Source organism: Electrophorus electricus, chromosome 11 (assembly GCF_041902795.1).
Source record: "Electrophorus electricus isolate QZ-2024a chromosome 11, ASM4190279v1, whole genome shotgun sequence".
NCBI classification, from domain to species: domain Eukaryota; kingdom Metazoa; phylum Chordata; class Actinopteri; order Gymnotiformes; family Gymnotidae; genus Electrophorus; species Electrophorus electricus.
In genome coordinates this window covers 26,711,312-26,730,674 of record NC_137507.1, presented here as the reverse complement: position 1 = coordinate 26,730,674, position 19,363 = coordinate 26,711,312, and the positions used below count along the sequence as shown (strand labels likewise).

General features: G+C 45.7%; 2 protein-coding genes and 1 long non-coding RNA gene across 5 annotated transcripts in view; 1 reads left to right on the top strand and 2 right to left on the bottom strand.

Annotated features, from left to right (window-relative positions):
- The window catches only part of ncana (neurocan a), a 52,138-nt gene extending 40,611 nt beyond the window's left edge, over positions 1-11,527 (top strand). For all 3 annotated transcript variants that reach the window (XM_027023797.3, XM_027023798.3, XM_027023796.3), the window contains 6 exons: positions 1,417-1,530; positions 5,120-5,278; positions 5,596-5,678; positions 6,157-6,301; positions 8,208-8,390; positions 8,776-11,527. In XM_027023797.3, the coding sequence (XP_026879598.2) occupies positions 1,417-1,530; positions 5,120-5,278; positions 5,596-5,678; positions 6,157-6,301; positions 8,208-8,390; positions 8,776-8,873 (782 nt within the window). In that variant the 3' untranslated portion in view covers positions 8,874-11,527. The remainder of the gene's footprint in view (positions 1-1,416; positions 1,531-5,119; positions 5,279-5,595; positions 5,679-6,156; positions 6,302-8,207; positions 8,391-8,775) is intronic.
- LOC113585975 (uncharacterized) lies at positions 3,059-7,427 on the bottom strand. The gene is made up of 3 exons (XR_003411563.3): positions 7,222-7,427; positions 6,632-6,850; positions 3,059-3,273 (listed from the first exon to the last, which is right to left on the bottom strand). It is a non-coding gene; the product is annotated as an uncharacterized LOC113585975 (long non-coding RNA).
- A 2,041-nt stretch (positions 11,528-13,568) lies between the features above and the next one.
- tm6sf2a (transmembrane 6 superfamily member 2a) lies at positions 13,569-19,220 on the bottom strand. The gene is made up of 10 exons (XM_081723997.1): positions 18,941-19,220; positions 18,532-18,635; positions 17,750-17,847; positions 17,559-17,662; positions 17,208-17,290; positions 16,937-17,061; positions 16,628-16,729; positions 16,395-16,487; positions 16,172-16,291; positions 13,569-16,053 (listed from the first exon to the last, which is right to left on the bottom strand). Exons 1-10 carry the CDS (start codon positions 19,030-19,032, stop codon positions 15,844-15,846), a joined length of 1,131 nt encoding a protein of 376 aa, XP_081580123.1. The 5' UTR covers positions 19,033-19,220; the 3' UTR covers positions 13,569-15,843.
- Positions 19,221-19,363: the final 143 nt, after the last annotated feature.

The window sequence follows — 19,363 nt, the reverse complement described above, 5'->3', positions numbered from 1 at the left end:
AAATCTGCATATTTTGCGTGCGAACTGGTAGGTGTTTATTCAGAGCACTGGAAATCCAGAAAAAGAAGGTCGGGTCTGCTCCCGAGAGCAGAGACGACACGCTGTGTGCTGTCATACTGTAAAGAATCACTAAGGATGAGTTTTAAATTCTACTATGTTCATGGTTCCTTTTAACAGGAGCCCTGTGAAAGACCAGGCAGAGGAGGACGTGTCATTCAATTTTATTGCTATTATTATTGCTTTTAGAATGTTGAGTTTTTTGTTGCTGAGATTTAAAGTTTATGGTCACGTCTTATACTGCCGGTTTGGGCAGGAATTCTTTAGGAAGCGTTGTCTAAGGAGGTTAAAAACCACCTTCATGTTTAGAGGTGAAGGGCACTACGGGATTTGAAACCACGCTGTTCCCTACGTGTGACGGACAAAAGCCCTAAGCTGCTATAAACCTGTCTCTCTGGGAAACCAGCAACTTCACTCTGCTGGTGTGTTTCCAGACCAGTGTCCCGTTAAACCAGCGAAGCAAGCCTGTAAACGTCTGCCACGATGTACCGTTTGTAGGCAGCTGACCGTAGCAGTGAAATGCTACATCTAAAAAGAAAATACTCTCATTATTCTTAATTTACGTGATGAATTCTATGGCACTGCAACTAGGAGCACTGTGATGGTGGATTGAGATGGGAGTGCTTTGGCAAAGATGTTGTCCACCCTGTTTCATTTCCAGCGCAAATACTTTTTTCAAGCCACTAATTGTGTTTTATGGCCCAGAACCCCATAACCCCATGCACCAGCCAAGGAATTCTAATCAGCTAACAATGGGATATTTAAGAAGGTGACTAGGCAGTACTGCTCTTACTGAACTTAACTGTGCATAAAAGAAGGCAATGTGGCGTGCGACTGGAGCAGCCTTGCGATGTCTGTGCCGGCGTGCGTTTCAGCGCAATCAAAGCCTCATTAGGCACAACGCTAGGACACTTTCACCCAGCCTGAAGATGTTGACTGCGCAAGGTTTCTGTGCCAGGCACGGGACCTTTGCATGCGTAACTGTCACGGAACTATACTGGAAAAGATTTTATTCAGCGGAACACGGGTGAGCGTTCTGGCTGCGGGTTCAAAGGGATCCTAAGGCTGCAATGGCAGATACGACTGGGAGGCATTGTACTACCTCAGTGTGTGTTCTTTAAGATCTCTCTGAAATGGTATGCTTGCCCTGCCTGTAAAAGCAATGTGACATAACGTACTGGCGTATATTACCAAATATACAAGTATATTACAAAGGAGAATAGCTCACGATGACTTGATTAACTTCTGTTAACATGACTCATGGATAACTGAAGGAATGAATGAATGAAAGGAGAGAGTTGAGAATTAATTAGGTGGCATTGGCTAATGTGACCCCATGTTCTACTGTTGTCCTTGTAGACGTGGACGACTGCATGTCCAACCCTTGTGAGAATGGAGGAACCTGCATTGACAAGGTGGACTCCTTCATCTGCCTGTGTCTGCCTAGTTACAGCGGAGACATGTGTGAGAAAGGTAAGAGGTATCCTAGCACGGGACACCGTCACCCCAGAGCAACGCACGTGTTCGCATGTCGCGTCTTTGCATTGTTTGAATTCCAGTCAGTGCGCAGGGAGCATCAGGGAGCTGTGGAGAGTACCCAAACGTACGTAAGCAGTCAGCCGGAGCTCCATCTCCAAGCTGGCTTCTATCCGAAAACGTGCACTTCCAGAACGTCTTTGTATCCGGCGCCTGCGCGATGCCTCGGACACCCACCCAGGAGCGGTGCTTTTCCGAAGACGGAATCGAACCTCTCAAGTTTCGCGTGACCACGCTTTGTTTGGGATGTCCGCGTTTGCGTTAACGCGGCGGGTTCACGCCTGTTCGTGTTCTGCTGAAGGGAACGCCGACTGCAGCTCTGTGACCACGTTAAATTTCAGAAATCATGGTTATTACTGGATTTGAATTTCCTGAGTTAAAGACCTCCTCCGTACCGCAGCCAGACAGTGATCCGCTCTGTACTGTACATATGGCACGGTGCAGCATAAGGCTCCAGAGCTGCGCGCAAACGTCTCTCCATGCATTATGAACGTGTCAGGAAGCATATTAATTGGAGACACTCGGCAGGGTGTGTGCGCGTGCGCCCAGACCCCGGGCCCCCGCGCCATATCTGTCTTCCCTCCCCGCGGCCCCACGCTACTGTAAATCATTGCGGCGTTATTCTTCTGCGCCGAGCCGTCCCGGCCTCCTCCAGATCCCCAGGGGGCATGCATGCATGCATGCATGCATGCACGCACGCACGCACGCACGCACGCACGCACGCACGCACGCACGCACGCACGCACGCACACACGCACACACACACACACACACACACACACACACACACGGGGCGCTAATGATGATTTATGAATTCTAATAATGCGACTGCCTCAAAGCGGGGGAGCGGGGCGCGTAAAGATGATGTAACTGTGACACAGAGGACGGGCGAGGCGGCGGGCGTCGCCGCCGTTCTCCGCTGATTTGAGGATCGTATCCAAGGGCGGCGGGCGCTAAGTTTTACGATCTTAATAAACTGCTATTTACAGTGTGATAAAGGAGGCTATAGTGGACTGTCACAAAGCGCGGTGTCTGTAGTCCGAAGCTCAGGCAAGATAGCAGCTCAGCGTGATATACTAGTGACACAGAGCTGACAGCTTTGCTTTAAAAATATAGTCAGTTCCAAACTCCTGATTACCTGTTAAAACCTTCTGACCTGCTGACCAGTTTGGGTTACGTTTTAACCCATTAACTGCCAAATAAATCTGAACCACTGGTCCCCTACAGCATGTCCCCAAACATTCAAACTGTAAGAAATAAGCTTCCATTTTCTAAAACCATGTTTGTTTGTTTTTTATCCCTCTGCACATAATCACAGTGTTAATGCGCCTTACGTTAACGACTTTAAGTAATGTGTTACATGAAACTGCTGATACAGGATAACTTGCTTTGGAAAATGGCATGTATCATTAAACAAATGCTACTATCTTAAATCAGAGAGAGTCAAGAGGCTCTTGAGGAGAAAATAAGTTTGTTTTCATTTCTTTAAAGTACATTTTGGGTTCCTTCATAAAGGACTAGCCGAGTTTTAATTTGAATAGTTTTGAAAAAGACAACACCAGATGGCTAAGGTCCTTTCTGTTTGAAAAATTTTTTTTTTTAGAAAAATGAATCAATTATTGAAAAAATAAGCGCTTTATGACAGTCAGGATCCTGAAGTATGGTCCAGGCAAGGCAAAGCTGTAGGAAAAACAAAACAAAACAAATAATTCTCATCACAATCTATGTTCAAACAATAATCTGATCAATATTATTAGTGTCATTTTAGCAATAGTTAATTATCGACAAAGACAAATGACTCACAAGCTAATGCATGTGGACTGGAGCTATTTGCACTTCTCTAGTCTTGTGTAGACACTGTAGACACTCATGCTAGTAGAATCAGGGGAATCACTTCACATTACGGGGCCAACGCTGCCCTGTCTGCTCCAAACATGCATGTGTTGTAGTCTTCCTCCACCCACGTACATGTTGTAGTTTTCTTCACAGTCCTGAAGGCTATGGCACCTCTACCTGACCACCATGGAGGTGTCATGGAGGTTGACAAAACTCCTCCATTACAGAAGGCTAAAGAACGCTAACAGAGCGCCATTTTCACTGACGACAGGGTTCTGGCTGTAGCCTCCGATTTCCCGTCTGTGGAGGCATTCCCTGGCGGGAGACATGGACCATCCCAGAAGCTCCTGCCTGGTCCTTCAGGCTCATCACTAAATCGGGAGACGTGTAAAAGTCGTTCGTCCAAATGGCGTGTGCCTTCCCCGGCAGCACTGCCAGGAAGATCCAATAATTAGGGGGAAAAAAAATCCTGCGCTCGCAATAAACAAATCTCGTGTCCACACGAAACGAATTCGTTGACCGTAAACAAAGCTGTTAGCACTCAGACTGCCTTGTGTGCGTTAATGATGGCAAAGAGAAGTAGGAATGTCTCTAGGAAGAGCGAATGAGCTAAGTAAAAGACCACAAATGCACCCTGGGCAAAGCCCAATGCACGTCACATGGAATATGGTTTAAACCTAAACCATGCAGCCATGGCACCGTTCCCTCTCTCAGAGCCTTTAGGAGTTAGTGATCCTTGTTACGTTTGACTGTAATGTCATTACATAACGTCATTACATGTATTCCATTATAAGCCAAATCTGGTGACATACTGGAGGTTATTACTTTACATCTGAGGCAGTGTTTCACATTACGGGAATGTCAACTGAAGTAGAAGTCGCTCGTTAGCGTCACTTAAGTGCCAGCAAGAGTCTGATGACATAAATGGAGTCGCGGATCGTCTTCGGAGGAGTGGTGAAGGTAAATTATGCGGAATATTAGAATTTGCAGTTCATCTCCGAAGGTTTTATGCCAACGGGGTCTTAATTATCACCCTGTGCGGCTGTAATAACCAGTCCCATATCACACTCATCTGGTGTGAGCCAAAGACCAGCTGTCACACTTCGGGTTTTGACGGCACTCACACATCCTGCTTGCGCACTCCCTCGCACATACATGCGCACATCCAAAACATTTTTTTTTTTTTTTTTACAAATATAAGGATTTCATTGAGCTGTACACCTCTTAAAAGAGTGTAGCAAAATAAGCCAAACACCGCGAAACGTTTTTTTGTTGATGCAAATCTACTTATTGGTGTAGGCACATTTCTGGTTAGATTTATAGCGTGAAGGTGGAACCCCACTAAGGCGTTTTTAAATTGAGATCTTAGAGCAGATGGTGCCTCTGAGAGGTCGAATGTTCTGCTCATGTGCACTTCACTTTCTGTCCCTTTCTCTCTCCTCATCTACTCTCGTTTCTGTTTTCTACTTGCCTTTCCCCTCCATCTCTTTCTTCCTCTCTCCCTTTCTTTTACTCTTTCTTTCCTTCTCTTCCTCTTTTCATCTGTCTCTCTTCTTTCCTCCACTCCCTCATTTTCCTCCTCCTCTCCCTCTCTCTTTCTCTCTCCTTCTGTCTCGCTCCCTCTTCCTCTCTCTCTCTCTCTCTCTCTCTCTCTCTTTCTTCTTCTCGCTCTCCCTCTCTCTCGCCGCAGACACCGAGGGCTGTGAGCATGGCTGGAAAAAGTTCCACGGTCACTGCTACCGGCTCTTCCCGCGTCGCCACACCTGGGAGGATGCCGAGAAGGACTGTCGGGAGCACAGCAGCCACCTGAGCAGCGTCACCTCCCCCGTGGAGCAGGACTTCCTCAACGGCGAGTCCCACACATACCAGACATTATCTACACTAGAACAACGTTTTCCCAAAACATCAGACTATGGACAACTCCCAACCGGGAAGGAGCCATGGGACTACCCGGAGTGATGTGTTCAGAGCATGGCATGCATGCGTTAATCCGGGTCTTTATTGGTTATTGCGTAGCAAAGGATGCACTCGATGTTTCCCCCCATTACGCAGTCCTGTGACAAACGCTATTGTGTCATCAGCACCGGCTGGTGCGGTCGGTGCTTCAACGCGGAGTCGTGCGGCACAGCGACTTGCTATACTGAAACCTCACTCTCCATCTGTTAGGTCTGGGCCATGAGAACGTGTGGATCGGTCTTAATGACAGAACAGTAGAGGAGGACTTCCAGTGGACCGACAGCGTGGACCTGGTGAATGCAGCTTTAACGATCCAGTCGCGTTCGTTTGCATATTTAAAGCACGTCGACATCGTGTAGTATAACCAGTCTGAGCGCAGGTGAAGTGTCGTCAGAGATGTTCAGAGGATTTCAGAGCCCACCTAACCCTTAGACAAGCAGAGCAGTAAGAGTCTGATCTGTGTCTGATTTGAGTTACTCTGACCAGTAAAGTCTTACATCTCCTAAATTAAACATTCTGTCTAACCTTGACTGGTCAGATTCTATTTTAATCTGGGTAACCATGGCCAGCAAGTTCAATCTCATTTCAATCACCCTGTCAGGTCAGACCTTGTTCATTTAAACTATCCTAAACGGTCAGAGTGTAATCTCGCTTGAGTTACCTTGACTGGTCAAAGTCTGATCTCATTTGAGCTGCTCTGATGGGTTGTAGTCTGACCTCTGCTCAGCTTTCCCAGACCAGTGACCAGTCTTTACCCCCCTGCCGTAACAGGTGTACGAGAACTGGCGGGAGAACCAGCCAGACAATTTCTTTGCGGGCGGAGAGGACTGCGTGGTGATGATCTCCCGAGAGGCAGGGAGATGGAACGACGTGCCCTGTAACTACAACCTGGCCTACATCTGCAAGAAGGGCACAGGTGAGCTGCCCTCTGGCTGGCCCACGTCTTCTGCGACGCTCGGACCAGCGCTGGCGGATAGTGCTAGAATAGTTTTCTTTTGGTAAAAGAAAATTCCATTAAAACCCACCAGGCGGAACAGTGTTTATTTGGAACAAATATCTTCGTGATATATTCTGGCCGCTTACTCAACGATATCACTGTCAGCTCCTTGAGTTCGCGAGTCTGTCTTTTTGATACCAGTTTGCGAGATCGTTTAAGACCATTCAGGCGACCTTTTTTAAAAAAAAAAAAAAAAAAAGATCGTTTTTACGTGGCCTGAATCACTTAAGGCTGTTTGAGTGTTTTTACCTGGTCTTGATGCAGTGGCTTCGGCATGGCAAACACACCTCCGAGCGGTCTCTGATTTCTGCTTTAAGTGACTATCGATTGTGCAGCACAGATGCACTCTGAAACACACACTCCATCAGCTCAGCCAAGGGCTCAGCTCCACGCAGACTGTCAATCAACACGGCCGCGGTCACAAGGATCCGAAATGAGCTCTCACTGCCGTCCCTCAAGATCCCTCAGCTGTTATCAGAAATAGGAGAGCAATAGGAGATACAGCGTTTGCGGGAGATATAGCATCCATGATATTTTCTTCGCATTCTTTAAAATTACCGGTCGAAAGTCAGAGTTTCAGTAGTTTTAAATTGACATATAAAACATTAACATTATTCACCTAGCAACACAGGAGGCAAAAAAAACAATGTTGTATTAATAATGATGTATTGGATTGTAGGTTAGACATATTCAGCTCCAGGCCTCGAATCCAAAATCTTGAACTGTAATCATTTATAATCATTTACAAAAGGTAGTTCGTTTATATCGTAGAACACAGTTATTCAAATCACAGCCACCCTCGAGGTTCAGTTCCTACAGCCTCTCTACTCTTCCATTACCCAGAGCTTCCAGTGACATTCCATTACTTCCAGTGATGTTTCCTCCTCTGTCCTGTTCAAAGCCACCCTGCTGAAACAGTGGCTCAGCAAGCGTGTGGTTCAGAGATCTTCAGGGCTGCTTGTAGCCCGGCAGGCAGACACACCCTCTCCTTCCTCAACCCTGTAGCGGAGGGGAGCCTCGGTCTTAGCCTCGCCTTCCTGACGCCCTCGAGGGGCAGGCCCACGGGTTGCCTGCCTCCGCTGGCACCGTGCCTGTATGCTGGGCCCTGCCCCACCGTCTGAGCAGCCTCGGGCGAATGGGGCTGGATGTACGGCCCTGCGTCTAGCCATCAGTCAGTGGGGGGCAGGGGTGTGAAGGCAATGAAGCTTGAAGGAGGGCCGTGAAACCTTAGTTATCACGACTGGAGCCAGACTGACACACGGGAGAATATACTGGCACTGGCTGGCTGCCACCAGCACATAGCAGCGGACCACTTCTTTTGAGAAGTGTGTGTGTGTGTGTGTCTGTGTGTGTGTGTGTGTGTGTGTGTGCAATGTTAAATCTACTTCCATGAGATGTGTGTGCCCCCCCCCACTGTATTTCTCTTTCTCTCTCTTCCTCTCCTTCTCTTTCCCTTTCCCTGCAGTGTGTGTGTGTTTGTGTGTGTGTGTTTGTTCCCATCTGAGTTATGTGTGAGACACCCTGAGGTTTGCACAAACTCAGCCATCCAGTGAGCAGCGGCCAGGCTGCAGTAAGCACCGCTGTAACTCCTGTATTACTGCCAGTTATAGATCACTCATGAGCCCCAGCCATGGTGATAAAGACACCAGAACACGTCACACCTAAAATCGCCAAAAACCTCCAGCTCATTCCTATACAACTGTCCCAAACCACTCATTAGCACAAGTCCTTATTCATCAAGTCACGCCTCACTGTTCATGAATATTCGTTCATGGCCCCAGCGTTCATAGCATATTCATAACGCACCTGCTCCTCTCTGTGTCAGTGATGTGCAGCACTCCCCCTGCTGTGGACAACGCATACCTGGTGGGTCGCAGGCGCTCGCACTACGACATCCACTCGGTGGTGCGCTACCAGTGTGCCGATGGCTTCTTCCAGCGGCACGTCCCCACGGCCCGCTGCCGGCCCAACGGCACCTGGGAGAGGCCCAAGATCATCTGCGCAAAATGTGAGCGTGGGCAGGGCAGGGCCCGGGGGGGAGGGGCGATATATGCTAGGTGTTAGCGTTTAGACACTAAATGAATGGGATTTAGCCACAGTTGTGCTCTCTGTGTACCTGTGTATCGACTTGTGAAGGCCGCATGAAATGGCTGATGGTTCAATTTCTGGCACAGCAGGGAAGCCATGAACTGTGTTGTGTGGTTCCAGGGATAGAGATACGATATTATTGTCATGATCCAATGGCTGATACAATGCATCATAGTGATTAATGCACTTTTTAGCAACACTGGTTGTGCTATAAATGTTTGATATTGAAGCTGCTTGTCCGAGCCACTTCCTGTTCACACAAGCATCATCTTTCTCTCTCTGTCTCTCTTCAATTCCAAAACCAGCACGGAGGTCCCACCGTTACCGTCGGCAACACCACAGATCCCGTCATGAGCACCGGCGACACCGGAGACACGGGGCTGGCCACAGGGGGCGGGACTAGAGCCGCCAGTCACCACCCATGAATCCCTGTATGATGCCTCTCCCTTCACTCCGAGTTCGGAGGGTGCTGAGGAGGGTGAAGAGACCTTCGAGGACAGAACTTATCATGTCTTTTTTTTCGTCCCCTTCTCCACTCGTTCATGTTTTTCTTTCATTCAGACTCATCCTTTCTTTCTTTCATCCTTTGGACTCTTCTAATGTTGCCACTAATATACGACTTAGTTTAATGTATTCAGAGTCGAAGTTAACACAGCTGAAGTTATCTGGTACGATTGGACTGCAGGGCACATTCTCCCGATCACCTGATTACACCCGTGTGTTGGAGGCAGGATTGTGTGGCTTCTGACACTCCAGTCAAACCACTGGTAATGATTTTTGTAGTCATAGCGGAATGATGTCATAGGTCTTGCAGAGTATCTGTCTGGTTAGAGTAATCCATATCCTCTATCATAGTGCAATAATGCTTTAACGAATGTGGTACCCCAAAATTAAAGAAATGATACCCTCCATCTGATCAGTATTATATCACTTTAAAACTTCCACCCAAAAACCAACAATGATAAGGTTGCATATGGTTTCTGAGATGAGAAAACACCAAATCCCCCACAACAGCAATTTACCACAAGAAACCTATACACACCACCGGACTGGTTGTTATGAAACTTCAGTGTGTTTACAGTTACGATTTTCCAATCTTGCAAAGCCATAAAAAAATAATAATGGGGAAATATTAGTTTTCAAGCCTTAGGAAGAAAGAAATATATAGAAGTAGGGACAGAACCTAGTTCTAACGTATGTTACTAGATTTTCTATCGGCAGTGACAATTTACCACTGAACCATTTCCCATTTACAACCTCAGTGTTAGCTGAAACGCTGTTGATTAAAAATTAACAGTGTTAATGAACGTCTGATTGACTCAGTGTACCTAATTGATACATTTGCCGCAGATCTTGTTAATTATCATTTCGTTTCGGTACAGAAGGTTTGAATAGCAAATGAATTCTTGTTGAATTGGCAGCCCTTTTCTTATTCCTTTGTACCGAAGCCTCGAGGCGGGGAGCGAGTGTGTGCGCCTGCGCGGGATTGACTGATCCCTGCGTTCCTGGACATTAGTGTGTGAGGTCCCCGAATGTTATTCTGGTTTTCTGTTTGTTTATTTGTTTGTTTGTTTGTTTGTCTTTCCACTGTTTTACTTTTTATTCACTGCTTGTGTTTGTTTCATCTCGTCCACTCTCATGTAGGTATTACCCTATAAACCCTCGTACAGAGTGCTCCACTCATTGAAGCAGCTAATTATACGCTTTTCTGACCATCAGCTGTTTTTTTTCCAGCGCTGCCACGCTATAATTTTTTTTAAAATATATTTATTATCCAGAATTTCTAATCCATAATGTAGACAATGGACAGTTTTAATACCGAGAGATTCGGTACACATTTAGGCCAAAGGAACCTATCGTGGCGAAGACGTCTGCAGTCATGTCAAGTGGCCGTGCGCTCTTCGAGAAAAAAACAAACAAAAAAATCAGACGAATTTGGTGATACTGCCTGTGTTGAACCGCTCGTGCGTATATAACATTCTAACCCGTGGCTGCGGATGCTTTGACGTTAAGTGTCTCGAGAAAAGCCGTTCGGATCGTGTGGGACGTGGGAAGACCCAGTGCGAGGTGTGAGCGCTGTCGGAGAGCTTGCCTTTTAACGTTTAATCATTTATGTGAGTGTGTGTCGGTGATGTAATTACTACCCTGTGTGTGCGCGTGTGTGCGAGCGTGCGTGCGTGCGTGTGTGTGTGTGTGTGTGTGCGTGTGTGCGCGCGCGCGCTTTTGTCGTGATGTTGGAACCTTTTATACTGTCTAAAAACAAACATTAAAACCACTTCATCTTTATACATCCACCATTCGTTCTGTCGTAGCCTCACGACCTTAATATAACTTGGTGTGTATTTTGCGTTCTTAGTAACCTATTCTGTTACATAGTTGAGCAATTTGACTTATTCTCTAATATTCGCTTGCTGTCATATTCCATGTAGCCTACTCTGTGTTTATTTATAACATGTATTTCTAAGTACATATGGTGTTAGACAAAAAGAGATCAACACAAGTAACCTGCACTGCAGGATTATAGCCCAAACAGATCCTCGTCAATATTTTACCTGGAAAAAAAAAGCATTTAATCCAGTGGGTGACCTTTCGTTTGTAAATCTCAGCAACCTCTGATCTCTTCTTGTGCTTTCTGTTACCCTCACGGAAACCCTTGGGAACGTACGCCTGTCCCAATCCCAAAGGCCGCCTGCCATTCGCCTACAGGCTGCAGCCATGTCCGTCATCGGGCAAACGGAAGTTAGTTTCATTGGCTTTCAGAGATGTTCCTCGGATAATTTTTAAAAGAATGGGGGAAAAAAGAAATGGTATAAGAAAGGTTGAGAACTTTTTTTTAAGCGACGCTTGTAATTGCAAACAGTCCGCACTTTTTGGAGGTCCGTCAACCAGTGCAACGGCGCTTCTACAGTGTCTCCCACTGATCTGCGGGTAGCGGTGTGATGGATTTGGTCTCTGAGATAATGTGTCCTCTTTTGGTGTTCTTATTACTTCTCGTTGCTGTGTTATGTTCTTTATTAAGCTGGAAACAGACCAACAATAAAACTGATTGAATCATTACTACCACTTGTATGGAGACCTTCCTGATTATACCGTTTGCTATGGTAGGCATTAATAAATAATTTTTAACAATAGGTATAATAATATAAGCTTAAAAAAATTCCACACAATTATATTAACGGGGAGGTTCACCACATGGTATATATAACCCCTATATGACAGGATCACAAATCATTTAACTCATATATGTGACTTTAAACATAGATTATGCTGTTCTCCAATAGCTCTGAGGATGAGGTAAGTTTATTGGCTACTGGTAAATAAATGGAACGGGAATCTGCTTATTCACAGCTATAGTAATTTGTTGATTTGTTGATATTTACCCCATTTGGGATTTTGTTTCTTTAGAAGGGTGCTTCCCTATATTTATTATGGGATGTTGTCACTCAGCTCTTACCCTGGCTACCACCTAACTGTCCACACACACACACACACACACACACACACACACACCTGCTATTTGCACCAGATAGAATGCAAATGTTTCACAAATCAACAGGTTAGTTCTTAAGTCTCCAGGTATTAGCATGTAACATTTAGCATGATAGTTGTAAATAGCTGCAATAGTTTTATGTTTTATTGCTTCACGTCTCTTTGGCACTCTTTCTGTACTGTTACTGACTGAAAGGTGTAACAGATATTAGCATTTCTCAAGTAAATAATACACCAACCTACACATAACTGCATTGAGCCACATTCTCCGACATCAAAGGCAATTCAATGGTTTTCACCAAAGTAGTCAAAACTAACAATTTTGCCAATGCAGCCTCAGATTATCTGATATTGACTGAGATTTGATGTCATTTACAATGTTTACTGGGATCATCTTTTCTCCCATCCTCCCTAGCATGAAGGCTCAGCTTCTTGCCGTCTCATTGGCCAGTGGGCTGGAATTTGCCTACGTCACCTCTCATGGTATTGGGGGGGACAGGGCCAATCAGGTCCCCCACTCATTTTGTAGTCCTGATGCTGTGGTTAATACAAGCCCTCCTGCCCCAATTTTAGTTCCAAATTGACTCTAATAACCCATGTTCCTCTGTTCAGACATGCTCAAAACCCTCTATTAGCTGGATCAAAGGTGTTCGATTAGGACTGAACTAAAGGTGCAGGGCTGGCCATGCCTGCGGTGAGATTCCTGGCGAGAAGCATAATCTCCGCCAAACGATCTAGAAAGGTCTGCAGACCATGACCTGCGCAGTCCCCGGCCTGGCATGACAAATGTCGCTACCTTGGGTCTGACGGCAGCCCAGCGTCCTTTCTCCGCGGCCAAAGAGGGGCCGTTTATCCCAGTCCCCGCCAGCCTGCAGCTAAACGAATCTGAATTGAAAGCCTTCGTGATCTGATGGTGTTGAATTTAGCCATCATTGATGCCTTTATTTCAATTGCTGCTCAGGGAAGCACACTGTGGCTTGCCCACCCACCCCTGGTGGCCCTCTGAAAAAGGCAGTTTCCACATCGGCAGTGCCGTTTGTTCTGTGTCTATGGCAGTAACGGGGGGGTCCTTCATTCACACCCACAGCTCAAAGCGTGAGATCTGAACCCATCTCACTGCAGCTTCGAAAGCACACACACATACATAGATATTATTTACAAGAACCACCTCTTTTAAACATACACTCCAGTGCTTTTGCATAATGGATCCTCTTTTCCATTTTCTGTTCAAATCACAATGGATATTCGAATTTTCCCTTTTTGTTTCACAATTCCAGAAGCATATTGTGCTCAGTAAACGTGTTCCACATAGACTCTTTTTTGTTTGTTTTAATTAACGAGACTGGCCGGTTATAATTGTGATCTAGCAGTCTGTTTAATACTTTTAAAAATTGTTCTTGGGCTACTTAGTCTGCCCGGGCCAGAAATTGTTCTTAAGCTACTTAAAGACTCCTACTTCAGTTTATTACGTGCAATTGGTTTAAATGGCATGCTTGTGATTTCAAAAGATGGAGGCTTCCTTGGGAGGAGGCCTGCTGTCTTTGAATATAGGCACTCTCGCAGGGGAAGGAGTGACCACAAATCAGTAAACATAGACAAAGGGGGAAAAACAAAGTTACGAGACTGATCCAGGATCAGAGCCTATTAATCTCATTATTTTAAGATATGGAAGGGCAGGAACACTCATGCATATAGACGGTCTGTATGATCTGCAGTGTGCCCCATATTGATTAATGGGCGCCTATCATGGCAAAATGCAATTTTGCTTGCTTTATTGAAGTAAAGAATTTTGAAGTTACATGTAAATATTGTTTAAGTTTCAAATTGCATACACCTCTTAGTCCATACAATCCATATATAGAATTTATGCAGCAAAAGCAGCCCGTTTTGAAATCTGTGTTTCTCTGATGTCAAAAGAACAAATTAATTTACATTTAATCTACCAATTTAGCTTACAGCAGTTTTTTACCCGCCGACTTACATTGCAGCTTTTAAGGGGTTTTGAACTAATGACCATTAAAAGTCTCTGTCCTTAAGGTTGATTAACACAATTTACTTTTTTATGAAATCCTGTTTTCAGGCATAAATCTGACTCATAATCTAAATTTATTTATGCACTAAAGCCAACTCAGCATATACCTCTCTTCTCCATGGAAGAGGCAGAGAGCGCAGATCTTTAAGATAATGACAACACTGTTGTCACTTACGGCCAATCACAATGCTGCCTGAATTGCCATAGTAACCTCTCACAATAAAGCATTCCAGTTTGGGATTACCATAGCAAAAAAATTGGGTTGCCTAAATTCACATAGTGTGTTGGTGTGGCAGTGGTTTTAAAATACTAATGAGAAGCTGGGAAAGACATCTGTTTGAAGATGGCCAAGTGGACACTCAACTTAATTCACAAATGTTTGGGAAATTGCTGCCCTTCTAGTGAGCGCCAGTTCATTCTGAAGAAGGCTGTAGGGTACATGCTTCTTTCTAGGACATTTAACAGGATTATGTTTCTCACAAGCAGAGCAGGCCGTCGAAATTAATGACAGGGACAGATGGCCGTATATTTTTTTAGTGTCTGGCACACATTTAATGAAAAAAAAAAACATGGCCTCCTTAGGCTACATAAACACTTAACAACTCTTTATCCACATCAATTTCTTCTGTTCATTAGTCGCTATGTCTGCCAAAAGTCGCTCGGTGACAGCCTGGGAGTGGTAACTGTTTAACAACACATTTGTACAACCCCACAGACATTCCTCATTTATCTTTTTCAATCAGCAGACGACCGTGTCAGAGTTCACTAGGCCAACTGTAGATGAAGGCCTGCGTGATGTCATCAGTAAAGCACAGGGCCAAGCGTCAGTGCTTTGGCAAAGCAAACGAAAGCGGCTTCGTAACAGCCCACGCAGATCCGTGCGCTTTCGCTAAAGTCATGCTGGGTTAATGGGAATCTAATCTGCAAAGCCTGCAGCACTTCCTGCAGTGGTTTTTGAACCTGTGCCTTCCCCTCTGGGCAAACACATATAATAAACAGTGAGTTTCACAAGAGCAGAGATAGGGTTCATATCAGGGGACTGCACTTCCTAACACCACCTCCACTCATCTCCTTTAAAATGTTGACAGTAAGGTTAGTTTGAAATCTAAGTTGATTTTTTAAAATCATTTAAATATTCAAGATTTGTAATCCTCACACAAGGCCATTTGTTATACAGCTATACAAAACAATAAACAATAAACAATAACAATAAGAAATCTCACCACCGATAAGAATCCTTTTTTTGTTGTTGTTGTCTGTATATCAAAATGGTTTATTTGAAAAATAGTTGTTATCGGTCATGTATTTGACATCTTTGCAAAAAAATCCTGCTCGCCAGCATTTGACCAGCCTTAGGCTTGTTGGTGTCTGGGTTCAAGGACTAACAGTATGAAGTAATTCTACAGTTGATGATGTGTGGGCAGAAAAGCGTGTGTCAGAGTCCAGAGTTCCTGCACCGAGTCTGGATTTCATCAAATGACTCATCCTGAGAGGAGAGATAAGGTGTTCGGTCCAACAGTCTGAACCCAATCGAAGGCAGGGGACATTTAGGACAAGAAGTGCACCACACCACCTTTCTGTCCCAGGAGAAAAAGCGGGTGCGGTTTCAACACTTACTGAGAGGAGGAAACAGTCTCAAGCTAGGAACTATCACCTCCGGAGCCCTGACGCAATGAGTAGCCTCAGCCCACACTACAGTACTTGTTTTCCCCACACAGCGTCCATTTAATTGTTAAGCACAGTTTTCCCATTGCGCCCTTATGCATCCGCCAAGGTCTCACTATCACAGAATTGTGCTGTTGTTTATGTCCGTAGGTACGTAAGACAACAGCGTCATGCACATACGCCGCTCCTACTTTCGTTTTTTGTCATTGTCGACCTGAGCCAGGGGCACAGTCTTCAGGAAGAAGGCCGGGTCGTGGTAGCAGCGCAGTGCCAGGAGCAGAGGGGTGGCCAGGTACAGAAAGTTGAGGGTCAGAACCAGGCCCCACTCCTCTTTAGGAATGCGGTACGTGAAGGGGGTCCGGGAGTGCACAGACGCCCCGATGTGAGCCCACTGCGCCTGCAGAGACGCGACAAAGAGTCCCGGATCAGAGACCGGGTGGAAGTCCTGAACAGGTGGATTTGGCACGCTCACCCGAAGGTCAGAATGCCCAAGAAAGCAAATGTAACCGAGTTACCTGAGCCATGCCTCCTGCAAGGAACAAAGTCCAGTCCAGCATCCAAAGGCATCCCGGAGTGGTTAGCCCATAGGCGCATGCCGTCATCAGGGGTAAGGCATAGAAGAGGAAGACCAACATCTACAGGAGAGAGGGAAGAAGCATCAGTCTGGTCTAGGTAGTGCAGGGTCGACCAAATCTACCACACAGCTTCGTGTTTTCATCGCTCCATTAGAGCATGTACCATGACTTTAGGGAAGGCCACGTTGTCCTTCAGGTAGGGCTCATACTGGTAAATGTAGGTGAAACAGGCATCCAGCGCACACTCAAGGGCCACCTGGAAGAGATTCCCCCGAATTGCGCTCCTGTTAAACGCTGACCCCTGATCAGTTACGGTTTCATTTTAATGAAGAAATGAATGGAAACACGAATAAAAGAACAATGAGCGAAGGAAAGAATGATTGAAGGGGCACTGACAAAGCCCCTGAACACGGTGAAGGCCACGGCCCCTAGTAGAGCGAGTGTGAGGAGAAGGTCTTTGGGACGAGACACGAGCCGTTTCTTCTGTTCCGTCTCAACCTGCAGACGCAGATGACATCCTTCACTCATATACACACACACACACACACCTTATACACCACACAGATGCAGATTTTGGATTTTTTATATTTTCTTGAACTTTCCCTTTGACAGAATTCTTGACAGGATCAAACCCATGCCCTATAATATCAGGGTCAGAATGATCTATGAACAGTGTTCGCTACAGTCTTAGCTCGGGCACCTCACCTTGTCTGCAGGAATGATTGGCAGCTCCCTCGGCCTATTGAAAAGTTTCACTGCCGCCCATACGGGCAGCATCAAGAACAGGATGTTGCACCAAAAGGCTGGGTAGATGGATTTACCATATTTGCCTGCAGAAAAGCGGCTGATCTTTAGTCAACACACAAGCGTATTAAAGCTAACCAACAATGACCCCACTATAGAGCGTGTGCTCATCAGTCTCATATCCAAGACCACGCAAGCATGTTCTTAGTGTCCAGATTAGATTATCCCTCACCTGTGACAATGCCTGGGATCAAGACGACCTGAGTGGCTATCATTGAACCTGCCCACACTAAAGCAATACTCCGAAATGGTTTCCTAGAGAGAAAGAGAGAGAGAGAGAGAGAGAGAGAGAGAGAGGATGGTAATTCAGCCTGAATTATTATTATAAAGGTTACCATCTGCATGTTAACCTTTTTAATAATTAAAAAAAAACAGATTCCCTCACAATAAACTACAGCATTGTAACTTGAAATTAAATTAAATTATAACTAATGTCTTGAGAACTAATCCTGTGTGATGTAGTACTCAGGGGCCCTCAGTTCGCGCTATGTTTCCATCAGGCCCCTGCGCTGGCGGCATTCACCCTCTGCACATGCGGTAGATCGCGGTGAGGAGCATGGTGAAATGCACCACGCCGTTCCAGTAGCTCATCAGGATACAGTAGGCCGTGCTCAGGTAGGGCTTGCCCTGTGCCAGAAAAACAATGAGAAGAGGTGAGCTCCTCACGCTTGGTGTGGCGTGCGCGGGTGTCTGTGTGCGTAGCTGTTTCTTAACCTTGTAGGTGTAGAAGTCCATAAAGCCTCTGATATAGCCGTCCTGCTCAAGCGCGTTCGTGAGATCAGCAACAGAGGTGTAAGCAAAGAAGGCAAATACTGAAACAGAAGGGCCACAGCACACGGTGAGTAAATGGCACAGTTACCCCCCCCCCCCCCGCTCCGGCTCCGCTCCTTTCTCTGACATCCCAATCCTCTCTCCATCCCGCTCTGCTGTCATCCCCTTTCCCGTTCCTCTGCCCTGGAGTTTATTGATTCCTCCCCCGGTTTGAGTTTATGGTGGCCTGTGGCTGTGTAAGTGAGGCTGGATTTCAATCACTGACAAACAGGCTCTGCTTTTCCCCACCGCCCACTGCTAAAAAGGGTCCCGTGTGCTTACGTTCACGATCGATGACCACAGGTGGAGGGTGGGGTGATGGGATACGTGTTAGGAGCGACAGGGTGAGGAGAGGCCCGGGTGCTGATTTATTTGCTTTATTTGTTTTAGAGGCCACAAAGAGACGAGTCAGCTGCGCTGCAGTTTAGCCAAGAATTAAAGATAAGCTTAAAGTTCATTCTTTGGCATGAAGAAAATATTGCCAAACACTCACACACACACACTTGTGCTATATCTGTCTTGCAAAGTGTAGTTTTATTTGACAGCGTCTAACATATTGTGGTGTTTCTGCGTTTAATTCACACCGTCTCTGACCCAGGGCAAATCTTTCTCCAGCCTCATCCATAACTATAATCAACAAAGCATGTCGTGTTTACCCCAAATCCTCTATATCCGGGCAGGCTTACCATAGAACAGAGGATCCACTGATGTCTCCTTTCGAACACACAGGTGTACCATGAAGAAAACAGTCATGAGAATAGCTGCTTCCAGTCCCAGTATAACTACAGGTCTAGGTAAAGGCAAACAATGAAGTTACAAATGGAGCCCCACAATGGATATTTGTGCCAGTGCTACCTAAGAGAATGGACAACTTTTTAAAAGCATTTTGTAGTTTGGTCTTGATGACTTACTTGGTAATGACCCAGAACTGAATGATAACCAATGCAGAAGACCATATAAACTGAATATTATGCAATGCATTTGCAACAGAGTCGATTAACACGATTTTTTTGCAATAGCCCCATAAAGGTAAGATACTTAAAAATGAATTTAATACTTGGCACTTGAAACCTGGAACGGAAAATCATTACTTACTTTTGTAATGAAGAGATATTGTTGACTACATAAAGCGTAAACGGCGCTGTTAGAGACAAGATAAAAACGCGTATCTCCTGTGACAAGCACATCCTTCCACCCGATGGCTAAACGCGTTAAAACGCTCGCGAAGCAGCGGGAGAAGGTGAACCACGAGACGAGAGAGAAAGAGGGATGTATAGATTTCAGACTGGAGTCATGCAGGCTGTCCAAGCTAATAATGAAGCCAAAAGGACATGTAAAGGAGACTGTGCCGCGCTGCTTCCACAGTGACGTCCACGCCCTGCGATTGCGAGTAATATAGAGTGCCGCGTGAAATCAGAACTGTCAAAGTCCATGACCTATATAACGCGAAATCTTGGCCTAAGCAGCGTATCGGTAACACACCGAGGTATTTACACGTCACTTCCATAGGGGGGCGCT